Raw genomic sequence first — 18,574 nt, forward strand, 5'->3', positions numbered from 1 at the left:
GAGTGTATGGTCAGCTTATCGCTATCTTTAGACTCTGGTTTGAATTTCAAACACAAACAATTAGACGGTAACCTCAAGTGAGTAAGAAACTGAAAATGTATGTTTAAAAAAGTATTACTCTTGTGACTGGATCGCTGATAAATAACTTCTGGTATAAATGTATTCAAAGGATATAGCGCAGGGTGCTTATTTATATAATTGCACATGCACTATGAAATTTGTTTCTTCTTTAACCTTGCTAGAGGAGATGCATTATTTCTTAAGGTATATATCTGATACAATAAGCCTTTGTGGATGGAAGTCATTTGTGTGTTGTGATGTGGGGAAGTGGCTTGTTTGGGGTCTGTACCTTTCTTTGGGAATGTGTATTCTGGACTATCTGAAGAGTAGGCCTCATGCTAATTAGATATTTTGATGTGTGAAGGTCCAACATTGAAGGCAGGAACTTTTAATTAAGACTGGCTCCTAGATTCTCTGTATCTGAAAACCACATGCAGGACATCACAGCAACTCTAAAATTTCATAGAGTGTAAAAGTGTAAATATTGTTGGCTTTGCAATGCATATAAATCCATTTTTATGTAAACACATTGCTGATTCTAAAAATAGCCCGTGTCCAAATCAGCATAAAAAGCACTGTCTTGTACACTGAAATGTTCTTCTTGTTTCATCTGACCTGATCACTGGTACCTTCAACCAGTGTGAGAGCAAATAAACATCACTTGCTTCAAAGACCTGCTTGGAAACATCTTCAATATTGCTGTATTCCTGTGACCTGCAGATTAGACCCTAAATCTAATCCGTCCCCAGCTGTTTCTGAGGTTGGACCCAGCTTTTCCAGTACCACCGCTCTGCCCACTACCCTGCAGCTCTGGTCAGTGTGATAGGCCAGGGGGGATCCAACCACAGCAACCCTGATCCATAGTAAGAGGTCAGGAGTACCAGCCCAGGTACGCCAGTAACGGGGTACACTAGCAGCGTCAGTTACCCAGAAGAAACCCGGTACTGGATGCCAATAAGGAGTCCAGTGGTGGCAGCATTAGTAAGCCCCTCCTACTGCGGCGCATTTGGGATAACGAAAGGGAACGGTGGCAGAGTAAGCCCGGGCAGTTCTCAGCAGCAACAGACAGGGTGGCATAGGCGGTCCATCCCGTCACAATCCTTTTATTAAATTAAACTCTGAACAGAGGAAAGTTGTACTCTCAGCCTGACAGTTTTTTTTTATTGATTATGAGACGGATCCTTCTTATTAAGAGATTTATCACTCTTTATTATGATATGAACTGTGCTGTGAGGTTACTTTAAATTCTATTGTGTTGTTCAGGACATTTACAATGTAATTTATCACAATCTGTTGGTATCCTCTGATGGGGGGGCCCAGCCAGCCAGTATTTTAAATCAATTCTGTTATTTTCACTCCTGGGAATTACAGAAGGAAAGGAGACCTCACCCAGGGTGGAGAAATGTGCTCTTCACACAGACTCTGCAGCAGTAATAAAGATATTTATTTTTAGTCCTATACTGTGACAAGGGCAGGGGGGCAGGGGGGGGGGGGAGGTGCACAGTGGGAAATAATTGGATGTACAGCTCTAGGAAATCTATCACGGCCTGTGATTTATTACACAGGCTCAGCCTGCTCTGATACTGACGTCGGGAGGCCTGGCCAGTTATTCTTCTGCACTTTCTGCGCTGTGCAGGAAATGCTGGAAGCCAATGTCTTCTTCAAGGCTCAACTATCAGACGTCCAGCCTGACAGACGCTTCTTACTTCTATGAAGATACTGATGACTTTCCCACCTCCCCCAGAAGAGGGTCCTGAAATAAGTGCACCAATAATTGCAACAAAACTGTCCGGCGCTCTATCTCCCCAAAACATCACCACCCCTCCGATCGTTTGGTACCGGTAGAGAATTCTGAGAGTGGTGCATTGTAGGAGGGAGACGGAGAGATGCCCAGCAGTTACCCTTATGTGCTAATCACTATTTCAGTGGGATCTCTGAAAAAGAAAGTCATTATTTTTCTATAAATGTTCAGTAAAATAAATCTAACATATATAACGCTAGTGGGAGGAGCCATCCTGACTCATAACTGAAACATCAGCGATAAACTCTGCCCCCCAGTGGCTAAATATTTGTGAAACACTTTATGATCTCGCATGGCTTTACCAAATAATAACTGCTGAACAAAAGATCATCTGCTATATGGGAGTACTCCTGTTTTATTCAGCAATTAAACATCTATATATATTGCTTTTAAAACAAATCCTTAAAATAACGCAGGAGCTGCAGGAGATTTCAAGTTTCAACTTCAACCCATCGTGAATTCTGCCAGGGACACAGAAAACTCAACTCCGTCAGGCAATATGTTTTTATTTTCATCTTTTACCAAATGAAAGACATCAAAGGGGAATTAATAGGGCAAATATATTATAATAAAGCAGCGCAGCATTAATTTGTGGAAACAATGCCAATTTTGTTAAAAAAAAAAGTGAAAGATATTTATCTGAAGTTTGGCCGGAATGACCCAGAGATCCTAGAAGGATTACCGGCATTACATGATCGTGAAATGTATACGCTATATTTATACATATAGAACCTAGAGAGATACCGCAAGACAATTAACCACACGTCTGCCAGGTCGGTACCTGGCACCTCTTCGGACCCCCTTCGTCCCTGCTCTCTCCTCCTCTGGAGCCGATCACTAAAACCAGCAAGGCAGCCACATGAGAGAACTGAGCGCGGAGGTGGTGAGTGCCCCGGCCAGAAGGCCCAGCGTCATCTGTTCGCCAAACGTGTCGCGGTTTTCTCTGATGATGAACCCAGGGGCTGGAGGAAAGAACAGCACAAGATGAGGAGCAAACAGCAACAATGAATATAATGTGATCCTGTAATAATTCTAGCTGAGAATCATTATTGCCCGAGTGTTATACCAATCACAGGACATGTTGTATGTGCTGACTCCGGGGCAGGTAAGTGGTCAGCTCTGTCCAAACAAATATAATATATACATGTACACAAAGCGGAGGCCCGGAATAAGTGTGAATAAGGTACAGATTAACGCCGCCATTAATACTGGGAGAGAGATACCTCTGCTGTTGCAATGGTTGAATAATTTATCTACAAATGGGTGGAGCTAATGGAGAAGTGGGAGGGGCTATCATGACTGTGACATCACTGTCCTACAGACACATGACTTTGTGTGGCCCTTACACTGCTCAAAGAATGTGTTTCGGAACTTTGGAATACAGAGATACGATGTTGCTGGTATCATGTCCTCAGAAGTCCGTGGGGAATTCTTATTGTATTCTGTGTATTGTGGGGAAGGTGAGGTGGACACAGTACTGTGCTCCGTGTTGTGTGTGTGATAGTAAATATGTCCTTTTCATTGCACCACACAAGTCTGTGGTGGCCATTGTTGTTATTATGTTGTACAGGTATGCATCCCTTCAAATGACATTTGCCGCTATTAAACCCTTCCCCTCTCCGTTTGCTCATCCAGAATTGATAAAGAGATATATTTGCTGATCGCCATCCTAAGGTCTAGCTATGGTCTACAAACAATGAGACGGATACTCTGAAGCCTGAACTTAAATACAGGAAAATTTCAGCCTATGAGTTCCATGAAAAGCGGGGACTGCGTTTAGCTTCTCATATTGTGATGTTTCTAAATTGTAAGACTATAATTCATTGTAAGCTGCCGGAAGAGTGTAACAATAGCTGTGCAATATGTTCTGTGACCAGTAGATGGCAGTGTAACACTTCCAGAGTTGCATGGTTACAGCACATTCCCATAGAAGACCAGGAAGGCAGTATATAGAGATGATTACACAGGAACAGATCTGGTCCTAAACACAGCCACTGCAGGTGGTTCTCTTATAGCAAACAAAGCCAACCTGTGGTTCTCCAGGTGTGGAACTACAAGTCCCAGCATGCCCTGCCTATCACTGGAAAGCCGTCTTAGAGGTTGGAAGTTTAATGCGGGTTCCACTGTGAATGATCAGCAATAACCAGACTGTTAGATAAATTAGTAAAAATGGTAACAGTCTAAGCAGCTGTATATATGGGGACAATAAATATGTTTATGCAACTAGTAAAGCAGACTTTGAAACAAGCTCTTATGGACGCTTTGCATCGTTGTGTGGTACGTTACCCTACGTTCACCGTAACACTCATCAATTATTAACCACAATAAGCCTCCTACAGCCGCACCAACAAATGCGGGATGCACCGTGATTCCAGCCTGTTGCATTTCTGGTGTTTGTTAAACCTGAGCTGAATGTAGGAACGACATTTATCACCGAGACCAGCTGATGCCGTGCGCATCTTGCGACTGCAGAGCAGGACAACGCCGAGATGCCGATGTAAAACAGCCCGTCAATGCTTTATGCTGAGGGTATTACAGCTGCACAGAGTAAGACTAAGAAACGGAAAGGCAAACGACACTAGAGGAGAGGGGGAGTTTAGATGGAGGGGACTGGGACCATCTCTTACTAGCACCAAGTACAGAAAGGATCTATCAGAATCAGTGTTCTGGATACAAAACACGGTGACCCGAAGCTGCTGTAAGCGTGTTCAGTGGCACATAATATTCAGTGGGATGTGATGTTTCCTATCATACAAGTTCTCCATACACAAGTTTTACATCGTCTGCTGACATCGAGCGACAGGGAAACAGAGATTCCCACTAAGTGCTTTGTACCACTAAAGAAGCTTGTGTGACACTAACCGATAATATCTCCAGAGTGATGAGATAGATACACAGTGTTCACTGAATGGTCGGACTATCTGACAATTGAGACCTCTATAAAAATGGTGCAGGGGACTTTCCTCTACAAACTGCTATGGGCAGGGGCGGGCTGGGGCGGGGGGCAGGGGGGCATCAGTCTGACTGCTGTTTGGGCCGGCCGCCCTGTGGATGCAATATTATCTTAATATTACCAGCGGCCGCATCACATGACACACAATGCGGTCGCGTCATCAATGATTAGTGCAGTCTCTAGTGCAGTTGGGCAGCGTCATAGGTAGTATAGAAAGAGGAGGGGTAGCAGTGTTCTTCACAGTCTACAGTGACATTCAGGAGAGCTCCATTGCTCCATTGCTAATTGTCATTGCTGAAATAGAAATAATAGGTCTGGCAGGCTTGGTCTTCTAGATCTGCAGTCTTTGCTTGAAAGTGTATGAAAATAATATTGTGACCTGTGAGGTGGTCAAAATTGACTGCGAATTACTTGAAATTTGTGTTATTGAGGTTAATAATAATTTTTTGGGAAAAAAAAAAGAAGTAAAAATATGTGATTTTAGCATAAAAAAAAAAAACACACGCAAGGGCGGTTTTGCAAAAACCAAAATCAAAACACAAAGTTAATCCAGATCCAAACCAGAACAGGGGGGTCAGTGAACATCTCATATATATATATATATATATATATATATATATATATATAATATATAATTTTGGCACATACCATAGCCATGTCCGTAGTACCCAGGATTGACATAGACGGCCTCATGGGCGTTTATTGGAACAGTCTGGTAGTTGTCATCATAAGGATTGTACGCGTACATCTAGAAGAAGGAACGAAAGTATCATCATTATTATATATATGAAATGGTTCAGCTTTGTATATCAGCTACCGGTGTGGGCTCTACCCCCTAGGAAGGACTATTGTTAACAGTAGATAATTTAGGATATTGTCCAGTTGCGTTGAAGTTAAATATAATATTATAAGCTGCTTCTTACACGGCAGCAACACTCATCACATCAACTGTCAGCTTCTAGTTTCCTGTCTTCTGTCTCACTGCTATAAAAACGCTATTAACGACTTAACAAATGCACATACACTACGCTAGTTGTTGTAATAAACATATGAATGGTTATTGTAACAGATCTATTTGTAACCTAGGCTATACACTAGCCACAAGACCTGTATTTACTGCACAGGAGTCTGTTTTATATACTTGCCACCAGGAAAGGGACTATTTACTATACTGACTACTTGTTTTCTGGTCATAAAGAAGCTGCAATGTAAATTTATAGCACAGTTTTGGGTGTTTTTTATTGGTATTTAAGCAGCAGGGGAGGTTTGCAGTATTCCTGTGTAAAGTCACTTCTACATTAATGGTGAACCTCACCTACTACAATAATTAAACTCAGGCTGCAACGGGGAGGGGCACACAGACCGTCAGAAAAAACAATTGCACAGTGAATTTTTCTGTGTTTTTTTGGGGATTATCATCATCATTTATTTATATAGCGCCACTAATTCCGCAGCGCTGTACAGAGAACTCACTCACATCAGTCTCTGCCCCATTGGAGCTTACAGTCTAAATTCCCTAATATACACACACACACATACAGACTAGGGTCAATTTGTTAGCAGCCAATTAACCTACCAGTATGTTTTTGGAGTGTGGGAGGAAACCGGAGCACCCAGAGGAAACCCACGCAAACACGGGGAGAACATACAAATTCCTCACAATTCCCGCCATGGTCGGGAATTGAACTCATTACCCCAGTGCTGTGAGGCAGAAGTGCTAACCACTAAGCCACCGTGCTGTCCATCATTTCTTTAAATTTTTAGTGCCTTTTTTTCCTGCTTTTTTCTGTTCTTCTCAATATATTTCCTGGAAGCCTGATAACGTTTGTAATGTCATATCTGTAATTTATATCCAAAGCTTAGTGCAAAAATAAAAAGCAATATAAAAATACTAAAAAGTTTGAAATTACAAAGTTCCACTGGAGATAAAGAGATAACTATGACACGTTAGAGAGATCAACGAGGCCAGAGATTGTCTGATGCTCCACTGCTGCTGCTGGAAAGTAAACCTAAAAAAAACCCCAAAATATATAAACATGGACCCTTCACAGGGGAGCCGGGCCCCTCAGAGCATTGGCTCCCGTAGCAGCGGCACCTCCTGCTACCACAGTAGATCCGCCCCTGAGTGCTACTTATATAAGGCACACAAAGGGGTATATATACTAAGCTGCGGGTTTGACAAAGTAGAGATGTTGCCTATAGCAGCCAATCAGATACTAGCTGTTATTTTGTAGAATGTACTAAATAAATGACAGCTAGAATCTGATTGGTTGCTATAGGCAACATCTCCACTTTTTCAAACCCGCAGTTTAGTAAATCTAGCCCAAAAACAGCTGCCATGTAAAGTAGGGTTTTCTCAGTTGTGTTTCACACTTACCGGGTAGGATCGTGCATCCTGTAGCGCCATCTTCCATGCCCTGAAAAGAGACAGGACAATTAGAGAGAACTTCTACTCTGCTTAAAGAAAAACTGAAATCCAGGTTCATGCTGCTATCCTGAATCTAATAGCTGTCAAGTATTTGGGGAACGTTCTATGCTAGATCAGGATTTAATAGATGTCAATCTGTATATACACGAATGATCCAGCAACATGCAAGAAACTTTTCTTTGTACTATTAACCTTGTAAGAACAGGAAGTCAGGTGTGCACAGGTAAATTACTTTCTCCAAACATCAGTGGTTAAAACAATCACAATCAGGCCCGGCGCTCCCATTAGACAAGGTTAGGCACTTGCATAGGGCGCCGGGCTCTGGAGGGCGCCTGTCACGGCCGCCGCACAGCATTCAGATGCATGGGGGAGGGGAGGGAAGAGGCTATTGCTCACCACCGCCGCCTCTCTGCTCCGTCTCCTCCCCTCCATTCACTAGTGTCAGTGAGTGGAGGGGAGGAGACGGAGCAGAGAGGCGGCGGTGGTAAGGTAAGGAAAGACGGGGTGAGGGGGGAGGAGGGAGGAGGGCGCCGATTGTTGAGGGGGGGGGGGGAGGGGCTGGGGCGCCGATTTTGTAAAAATGCCTAGGGCGCCATGGAGGCTAGCACCGGCCCTGATCACAATTATATTAAAATAATAGCAAAAAAAACACTGCAGCAGCACCCAGGGGCTTAAATAAATCACCTCCTCATTACATAACTCAATTCCAGATTTATCGTTAATATTCATATTTGCTACACGGAGTGCACTATATTGTCCATTTGCAAATTAAAAATATTCAACTGAGTTGCATAGTGTATAAAAGACATCTAAGCAACAGTAATCACAGCACAGATATTCTTTGATTGAAAGGCCTTGGTGAGCATTTATATATTTAATTTCACGGATTACTATCAACTACACAGAACATTACACACTATATTGTATTTACTTCCAATTATGTCGAGGAAATGGGAAAGCAGAGATTTGTGGCAAAAAAAAGGACCCGTTCTAACCTAAAAAGGGATGTGGCTTGGACAAATGTAGGGGGTAGATTTATCAACCTTTCTAAAAAGGAAAAATGGAGGTGTTGCCCATAGCAACACCTCCAGTTTTTCTTTTATAGAAGGTTTGATACGCCTACCTAGTGGTTTGTTTTGTGTCCATCGGTGAAATGTAGATTAAAGAAAACCAGGCTGGTTTGGTATAATTTTTGCCAAGTTCCTTTTGATGCTAATATATATGAATAAACTAATATAATACTAATATAAATAATATCTGTATAAAGGGTGAGCTCTGATTTCATCGCTTATAAATCTGTGACTTCTGATGTCGTTTCAGGTCATTAAGGAAACTTGTGTATTATAAGGAGTAACAGACCGCTACAGTAAAATATTACAGGTATTAAAGTGATCTTGGACATTTATGACCTGTGTAGAAGCTCTCGGGTCTTGTGCCTTTATTTGGTTATGGAACTCGGTGTAACTTGTAATATCCTTATAATGTACAGTACAGGGACGTTATCCCATCGATAAGCCTAGTTATACAAACACACATAAGCAGTAAGAGTAGGGTGGCTCAGGAGACAGAGGTCAGTCCGAGGTGGCTGATATCACCAAGTTTGTGCCAAGAGATCTCTCTAATCTGCAAACCGGCCAACTGGCAGGATCTACCCATAATCCCCCTCACCTGCCCTAATTTTACTGCAGTGCTGACCACTGAAAACTATATTACAACAATTAAATACTGCAGTAAAGAAAATAAAAATGAGAACGTTATTTGGAGAAGGGATGTATTCCAGATACACTGTACAGGGGTCCGTGGGTGAAGATCCAGACAATTTGCACCAACACATGGACTAGTGAAGTGTTGATTGCTGTAGACTTAACAAAACAAGCTGCAGTCCCCATTAAGGGGATTTAAAAAGTTATTTCTGTCCCCCATCTATTACAGATGGTGCTCATTGTATACAGAGAACGATGGAGGACCCAAGACTTCACTCCACCCAATAATTGTTTGATGGCTGAAGTTATCCTTTAACTAGAAACGGTCTAGAGCAGCCAGGAAACAGCTGGAGGTGTGTGCAGTGAATGTGGAACCTGATTGGACGGTAGCTGAGGGCATCCAATCAGGCGATGCTTTCCCTACACACCTCCTGTCCAGACCTGTTTCAATGTTTCCTGGCTGCTCTAGTCTCAGGTCATCCGGCATTTTATAGATAGTGGCCACTGTTATACTATGGAAACGATGGGACTCCCAGACATCAATGGGGCCCTAGATAGGAATAAGGGGGAGTCTGAAATCAACATCCCCTTTAAACATATTACTACATTAACTTTGTGCTCAACAGAATCTAAAGCCACGGACACCTTGTGGCGCCCTATAAATAAAAATTAATAATAATAATAATAATAATAATAAAGTGTAGGATATATCGGATTTACCTCCTAGAAGCCCCTGAATGTTTTATTTTAAGTTTATTTCCTGAGACGCTCTGCACACTGCTAATCTCCCTAATCCCGGATGGAGTGATAAGGAGGTGACATACATATTTGTGTCCAGGTATCTCTCATAGGCTTTTATGTGCTAGAATTGATAGAGCACTACAGTGCCGTTATGTTATATAACATTCTAGCAAATTAGTATTGGAGAGGTGAGAACGCTGAACGGGAGCGCAGTCCGCAGACCCGCCCAATCTGAATCAGGGTAGAGAGTATGGTAAAGATGTCGTATCACGTGATGGGTTGTTCCGGAATGGCCCAGTTTTCGGGTCACTCTAATTGGCCGCGTGCTCCTAGATACTCACACAGCATCGTCCTCATTCTCCGCGCACAGTAACAGTCGGCTGCGATCTCTCATGTGTACACTCAGCAACGACTCCTGGACACTGGCCTCAGGCGGCAGGATATCTGCGAGACAGTAGGAGATAGACATGTAATACATCTGATGGTGTCGTACACGGTACAGAGGAGGAAACGCTGTATTGTCCAACACGGTTAATTATCCAGTAATGTCACTTTCATTGCACGCATGATAAGCAGACGGTTTTCTTCTGTGTAAGGCACAAGCACAGTGGAAATGAGTCTATTTCTGTGGGCTAGATTTTGCTAAACCCATAGCAACCAATCAGATTGTAGTTATCATTCTCTGGAAGGTACCATATAAATGATAGCGAGAATCCGATTGGTTGCTATAGGAACACCTCCAAAAACGTCTTTATTAGTCATTTAATATGAACATTGACCCTGACCCAGTTGTTCTTCCTGTGTATGGCCAGATCAGCCACTTTTAGTTTACCCGCACATCATAGATTCTGCCCATTGTGGTAGAAAGGACCTGTCTTAAAGTGAAGAGGTCGACAATGGGCATCCTCAGGGCTGGGAGTACCAGAGAACATATCACAACTCACCTCCGCACTCCCGACCAGACTTCACATCCACGCAGTTATGTTTCAGGAGGATCCGTTTCTCCATGTTCTGCCGACTATCATCGGGGTAGTAGACCAGACCGCCATCCAACCACAGGTCAAACCAGTGTTTCTTCCAACGGCGCAAGACGGAGCCTGCGAAGTGTGTCAGTATTACAGGAATTCAGATTATGCATCAGAAACATAGCAGACCAGGGGTTACTCGTGGGGACCAATCTCTAAAGACAATATATAGTAATATAAATATACTAACGTCAATGATGCATCCCTAACCATCCACATCTGTGGCTCTTCGGGGAAGACACATGATCATTTAGGTAACTTATTAGTCAAGAAAGGGCAAACTCATCCAATATCGCCATGTGTGTCAGCTCCCAACTACCGCTAACAATCTTCTAATTGGTCAGATTTTCATCAGACAGGTTGGAAAATGGAATTGGCCAATCACTGCATAAATATGTGCAATCATTGGCTAAGGAAAATGCTTACACCCCATGTGATCTATCCAATCGGCCTGACCCCTATAGGATTCTCATATTTGGTCATCCGTGTGTTTTGCCAAATTGCTCATCCTGCCCGTCACTGGCTGATCGGATCTGAGCACTAGATCTGGCCACGTGTGTGGTACCTTCTCTGTCTGATCCATTTATTCTGAAAATGGCGATCAATGATTTTTGACGCTTGCAACAGATATATCACCCAATAATTCTCGAATTATTTGCACCTACTAACCTACACCCTCATTCCTACGTCATCACATGTATTGCAGATCTTTTCATAACGTGACTCCCCGTTTCGGCTCTACGGCTCTCACACGGACAAATGTATGGAGGCACACAAGATCAAGAGTTTAGAGTAACCAGAGATTAAGAAATACAAGGAGGTCACTTACTTTGCCTCCAAAGCCACCCGCTCTTCACCACTGCCATCTCCGGGATTTACCCTGCAAGAGACACAGGGGTCAGAGCAACATAATGATGTAGGTTCAGAATATACCCAGAAACATGTGTAACAGCACAGTGGCCCTTCTCTTGTTCTGTGAGGTAGATATACAGTCAGGGCCAAAAGTTTTGAGAATGACACAAGTATTGTTTTTCACTAAGTTTGCTGCTTCAGTGTTTTTAGACCTTTTTGTCAGATGTTGCTATAGTATCCTGAAGTAACATTACAAGCATTTCATAAGTGTCGAAGGCCTTTATTGACAATTACATTAAGTTTATGCAAAAAGTCAATATTTGCATTGTTGACCCTTCTTTTTGAAGACCTCTGCAATACGCCCTGGCATGCTGTCAATCATCTTCTGGGCCACATACTGACTGATGGCCGCCCATTCTTGTCTAATCAATGCTTGGAGTTTGTCAGAATTTGTGGGTTGTTGTTTGTCCACTCGTCTCTTGAGGATTGACCACATGTTCTCAATGGGATTAAGGTCTGGGGAGTTTCCTGGCTATCGACCCAAAAATTTGATGTTTTGATCCCCGAGCCACTTAGTTATCACTTTTGCCTTATGGCAAGTTGCTCCATCATGCTTGAAAAGGCATTGTTCACCACCAAACTATTCTTGGATGGTTGGGAGAAGTTGCTCTTGGAGGATGTTTTGGTACCATTCTTTATTCATGGTTGTGTTCGTACGCAAACTTGTGAGTGAGCCCACTCCTTGGCTGCGAAGTAACCCCACACATTAATGGTCTCAGGATGCTTTACTGTTGGCATGACACAGGACTGATGGTAGCTCTCAACTTTCCTTCTCCGGACAAGCGTTTTTCTAGACACGCCAAACAATCTGAAAGGGGATTCATCAGAGAAAATGACTTTACCCCAGTCCTCAGCAGTCCAATCCCTGTACCTTTTGCAGAATATCAGTCTGTCCCTGATGTTTTTCCTGTAAAAAAGTGGCTTCTTTGCTGGTCTTCTTGACACCAGACCATCCCCCAAAAAAGTCTTTGCTTCACTGTGCGTGCAGATGCTCCCTGCTGCTATTCCTGAGCAAGCTCTGCACTGGTGGTGTCCCAATCCTGCAGCTGAATCAACTTTAGGAGACGGTCCTTGCGCTTGCTGGATGTTCTTGGGTGCCCTGAAGCCTTCTTCACAACTATTGAACCTCTCTCCTTAAAGTTCTTGATGATCCGATAAATGGTTGATTTAGATGCACTTACTAGCAGCAATATTCTTCCCTGTGAAGTCCTTTTTATGCAAAGCAATGATTACTGAACATGTTTATGTGCAAATAACCATGGTTAACGGAGGAAGAACAATGATTTCAAGAACCACCCTCCTTTTAAAGCTTCCAGTCTGTTATTCTTACTCAATCAGCATGACAGAGTGATCTCCAGCCTTGTCCTCATCAACACTCTCATCTGTGTTAACGAGAGAATCACTGACCTGATGTCAGCTGGTCCTTTTGTGGCAGGGTTGAAATGCAGTAGAAATGTTTTAGGGATAAAGTTCATTGACATGGCAAAGAGGGACTTTTAAATTAATTGCTGATCACTCTTCATGACATTCTGGAGTATATGCAAATTGCCATCATAAAAACTGAGGCAGCAGACTTTGTAAAAAATAATATTTGTGTCATTCTCAAAACTTTTGCCCATGACTGTAATTCTCAGTATACATTCCTATTTTGAACATATGGAGAACGGCACAGTACCACTTCTATTGTTCTCTATGCTAGATGTAATTCTCAGTATATGTTCCTATACTGTATGTATGGAGAACTGCACAGTAACACTTCTCTTCCTTTAGATGCTGAATATAAGTCTCAGTATATGTTCTTATTCCGTATGTATTGAGTACTGCATAGTACAACCTCTCCTGTTCTGTATGTTGGCTGTAATTCTCAGTATATGTTCCTATTCTGTATGTACAGAGAGCTGCACAGTGCCACTTCTCCTGTTCTGTATGTTGGCTGTAATTCTCAGTGTATGTTCTTATTCCGTATGTATTGAGAACTGCATAGTACAACCTCTCCTGTTCTGTATGCTGGATGCAATTCTCAGTATATGTTCCTATTCTGTATGTATGGAGAAGAGCACAGTACCATTTCCATTGTTCTGTCTGCTGCCTGTAACTCCCAGTATGTGCCATTGTTTTGTATACAGCATGAGATAACATTATAACATATTACAGTAACAGTGAGCTATCAAGAAGCTCTGGTTGGGAAATAAAGATTTATGTCCTCCAGACCTGACATCTACAGACAGATGCAGCTGCCTATAGTCCTGTCAGTACCCGGACACCTTATTCATCAGACTGTACAAAATAAAATTCTTTTATCTCATCTAGTGCAACATAAAGATCAGCACTCGGATCATTATTTAATTTCCACCAAATTATATGTCTGATGCTGTATCTGCAGAGAGGTTAATTCACTTACAGGTCAGCAGGACCAGGCTCAGCGTTAGCAGCTGCATTATTAACTCGCTCTCAGTGGATTTATAATTAAAATATGATGTTATTAGCTTTGATAAAAAGGGCGAGTTATTTAATATAGCAGATGTGCAACTGTCGTTTGTTCTCTATAGATCCCCCCATCGCCGGTTACATGGCCGTCGCTGGGGTAAACGTTCTCCTCAGACTCATATACCAATGTCACCGGGGGAATGTCTGCACTGACTACAATCTGAGATATATCAGGGATGGAGCTCTGAGGCCCCGATTACTAAAGGTCCAATCCTGGGGCCAACTGTTATGGGTCTCTGTGCTGGAGTAAACAGGGGTACACGTAGATCATACCTGTCGACTCTCCCTGAATGTCAGGGAGACTCCCTGAACTAGGGGTGATCTCCCTCACTCCCTGAAGAGTCTGGCATTCTCCCTGATGCTGAGCCAGTACAAGTCATGGTTGGATTCTCCATCTGTGGCATGATGACACAGTTCAGAAATTGTGTCCTATGTCCATGTATTGATGCCTATGGAGGTGGCCATTTTCATGGAGACCAAGATTTAATCAAAGACTGACAGGTAAGACAACATGACTTCAGTAATGGAGACAGAATGTCACGGTCGTCTGAATTTCTTGATCCGATTCGGGACCCTTGGGACTAGCTGGAGCAGGAGTGAAATAGAACTTAGCAGCCTGGATGAACTTCTTGCTCATGTTCGTGCTGATTGTAGAATATAGCAGGGGAATTAGCAGTCTGGAAATGTAGACAGGAACACTGCACTTGTAATGCAGTCAGGAACACTGCACTTGTAATGCAGTCAGGAACACTGGAGCCAAGAACTATCCTCTGGAGAGAAGTGTGGTGTTCTGGCAATGAACAGATCACAGCAGCAGGTTTAAATAGGATGTCCCAAACAACTATTGGCTGATCAGTTCATGTGATCACAGCTTCTGAATCTGGTTGGTTTGGAATGATCACCTGACCGCATCCAAGATGGCCGCGCCCATGCAGCAGGACAGACATTATGTGTTTGTTTACAAATGAAGGTGTGGAGAACGGGAATGCTGCAGATCACCAGAAGGGACCCAGGTAGCCGTGGTATGACAGCGGCGGATGAGGTAAGTGCAGCTAAGATCCCGATTTGTGACAGTACCCCCTCCCTTACGAGTGGCCACTGGACACTTAGATTGGGGCTTAGTTGGAAACTTGCGGTGAAATTTTTTGATGAGAGATGGAGCGTGAACATCAGAAGCTTTGATCCAGGCCCTCTCTTCTGGACCATAGCCTTTCCAGTCGACTAGATATTGTAAGGTTTTATGTCGAAACCGAGAGTCCAAGATCTCTTTAATTTCATATTCGTCACCATGTTCAGTCTGCACTTCAGTAGAAACCAGTTTGGGTGTATAAAACCGATTTAGCACCAGTGGTTTCAAGAGAGAGATATGGAAGGAGTTGGGTACCCTGAGGTAAGATGGTAGATGTAATTTGTAGGACACTGGATTGATGACTCGGGAGATGTTAAACGGTCCAATAAAGCGAGGAGCGAATTTCATAGATTGAACTCTGAGGCGTAGATTGCGAGTAGACAGCCAGACTCTGTCTCCGGGTTTCAAGCTTGGAATGGCTCGTCGCTTTTTGTCGGCCTGAATTTTGTAGCGTTGGGACGCTTTAAGTAGAGATTCCCGTACCTGGCGCCAGTGGCCTGAAAAATTCTTTAGGAAAACTTCAGAGGCAGGTACTGAGGCTGTAGGAAGTGGAGTAAACAAGGGTACCCTGGGGTGTAGGCCATAGACCGTATGAAATGGAGTGGAAGCAGAGGATTTGTGATAATGATTATTATGAGCAAATTCTGCCCAAGGAAGCAGATCTACCCAGTCGTCTTGAGAAGAGGATATGTACAAACGGAGAAATGTTTCTAGGTCTTGATTAACTCTTTCCGTTTGCCCGTTGGATTGGGGATGATAGGCCGAAGAGAAGTTTAGTTTGATCTGTAGTGCTTGGCACAAGGATCTCCAGAATTTCGCCACAAACTGAACTCCTCTATCTGAGACGATTTCTTCAGGACACCCATGCAAACGGAAGATCTCCTTTATAAATTGCTGAGCCAGGATAGGTGCTGATGGGAGTCCACGGAGAGGAACAAAATGCGCCATTTTAGAGAATCGGTCAACGATGACCCAGATGGTATTGAAATTATTAGAATTGGGCAAATCGGAAACAAAGTCCATAGAAATATGGGTCCAGGGTTTGGTGGGAATAGGCAGAGGCAAAAGTTGACCAGCTGAAGATTGTCTTGAACTTTTATGTTGGGCACAGCTGCCACATGCGGAAACAAATTGCTGAACATCCTGATGAAGCGTAGGCCACCAGTAGCTTCTCAATATGAAAGATTGAGTTTTGCGGATGCCAGCATGACCGGCAAATCTGGAACAATGTGCCCATTGGAGTAATTTTTTACGCAGATTCTCAGGAACAAAAGTTTTCCCCTGGGGAGGTGTATTGTCGGGTCTACTGACTGCGATGCTGAGTGGGCTGATAATAGGCCGTGGATCCACAATGATGGAATCTTCTTCTTTTACCATAGAACGTGACAGAGCATCGGCCTTGCGATTTTTGGAACCGGGAAGGAAGGTGACATGGATATCAAATCGAGAAAAGAATAGTGCCCATCGGGCCTGACGTGGATTCATGCACTGTGCAGTTTTAAGGTAGAGCAGATTCTTGTGATCCGTGTATATTGTGACAGGATAACGAGCTCCCTCAAGTAAATGTCTCCACTCTTCAAGCGCCAATTTGATGGCAAGCAGCTCTTTGTCCCCTATGGCATAATTTCCTTCAGCTGGTAAAAATTTTCGGGAGAAGAACCCGCAGGGATGCCATTGCTAATCAGCTGGTTTTTGGGAGAGAACTGCCCCTACTCCGACAGATGAGGCATCAACTTCCAAGTAGAATGGACAGGTTAAATCTGGTTGTCTGAGTATGGGAGCAGAAATAAATGCTTGTTTCAGAAGTTGAAAAGCAGATTGGGCTTCTTCAGACCACTTGGCAGGATTAGCTCCTTTTCTGGTGAGGGCGGTGAGTGGTGCTACTACAGTAGAGTAGCCACGAATAAATTTTCGATAGTAGTTAGCAAATCCCAGAAATCGCTGTACTGCCTTTAGTGTAGATGGTTGAGGCCAGTTAAGAATAGCTTGCACCTTCTCTGGGTCCATACGGAGACCAGTGCCCGAGATGATATACCCCAAGAATGGAATGGATTCAACTTCGAAGGTGCATTTTTCAAGCTTGCAATACAGTTTATTCCTTCTGAGACGGCTGAGGACCTCTTTAACATGTCTGCGATGGGACTGGATATCAGAGGAGAAAACGAGGATATCGTCCAAATATACCACAATAGTATGGTACAGTAAGTCCCGAAAGATTTCGTTTATGAAATTCTGAAAAACCGCTGGGGCATTGCTCAGACCGAATGGCATGACAAGATATTCGTAGTGCCCATCCCTGGTGTTAAAGGCGGTTTTCCATTCATCGCCACGCCTGATACGGATCAAATTGTAGGCCCCGCGGAGATCCAACTTCGTAAATATTTGCGCACCTTTGACTCTGTCAAATAACTCTGTGATGAGGGGCAGAGGATACCGGTTCTTGATGGTAATGTCGTTGAGACCTCGGTAATCGATGCAGGGACGTAATCCACCATCTTTTTTTTTTACAAAAAAGAACCCGGCTCCTGCCGGTGAAGAGGATGGGCGAATAAAGCCCCTTTCCAAGTTCTCTTTTACATATTCAGACATAGATTTTGTCTCAGGGATAGAAAGAGGGTAGACTCTGCCACGCGGTGGGGTTTTACCCGGAACAAGATTAATGGGACAGTCCCAATCCCGATGAGGTGGTAGAGTTTCAGCGGCCTGCTTACTGAAAACATCTGTGAACTCTTGGTAGGCAGAAGGAACTGGCAAAACTTCCTTATCAGAGGTGGAGCAATGTGGAAGAACACGTTGTAAACAGGACCCGAAACAAGTTGGAGCCCACGCCAGGATTTGTGGAGTCGACCAGTCAATATGGGGGTTATGCGTTTAAAGCCATGGAAACCCGAGAACCACAGGGCTAGTGGCTTCTGGGATGACCAAAAAGGTAAGAGACTCGGAATGCAGAACTCCTATTTGGAGCGTCACTGGAGAAGTCTGATGCGTAATGGTACCCCCTGGAATACGGCTACCGTCAACCGCAGAGAGAAAGATGGTCACTGGAATTTTCTCTAGTGGAATGGCTAGTTCAGCAGCTAATCTGGCAGACATGAAATTCCCAGCTGCTCCAGAATCCAGCAGGGCTGAAATGTATTGGGAGCCTTGAGCGTGTTTCAGAGTGACTGGGATAATACAGTCCTTGCCTTGTGGGGAGCGAAGAGCCACTCCTAGGCTCACTTCCTCATCGTCAGCTAGTAGGTTGTGTTTAACCGGCTTACGAGAACAATGATGTAACAGATGTCCGGAACTGGCACAGTATAAGCAAAGTTTCTCTCTAACTCGCCGTTCTCGCT

General features: G+C 43.5%; 1 protein-coding gene across 2 annotated transcripts in view; it reads right to left on the reverse strand.

Annotated features, from left to right (window-relative positions):
* Window positions 1–2,351: 2,351 nt before the first annotated feature.
* Window positions 2,352–18,574, reverse strand: part of PLEKHB1 (pleckstrin homology domain containing B1) — a 37,718-nt gene continuing 21,495 nt past the window's right edge. For both annotated transcript variants that reach the window (XM_075198527.1, XM_075198526.1), the window contains exons 2-7: window positions 11,541–11,591; window positions 10,631–10,783; window positions 10,028–10,130; window positions 7,192–7,231; window positions 5,463–5,562; window positions 2,352–2,823 (exon numbers count right to left, since the gene is read on the reverse strand). In XM_075198527.1, the coding sequence (XP_075054628.1) occupies window positions 2,699–2,823; window positions 5,463–5,562; window positions 7,192–7,231; window positions 10,028–10,130; window positions 10,631–10,783; window positions 11,541–11,577 (558 nt within the window). In that variant the 5' untranslated portion in view covers window positions 11,578–11,591 and the 3' untranslated portion in view covers window positions 2,352–2,698. The remainder of the gene's footprint in view (window positions 2,824–5,462; window positions 5,563–7,191; window positions 7,232–10,027; window positions 10,131–10,630; window positions 10,784–11,540; window positions 11,592–18,574) is intronic.

The sequence above is a fragment of the Mixophyes fleayi genome, chromosome 2, assembly GCF_038048845.1.
Source record: "Mixophyes fleayi isolate aMixFle1 chromosome 2, aMixFle1.hap1, whole genome shotgun sequence".
Classification (NCBI taxonomy): Eukaryota; Metazoa; Chordata; class Amphibia; order Anura; family Limnodynastidae; genus Mixophyes; species Mixophyes fleayi.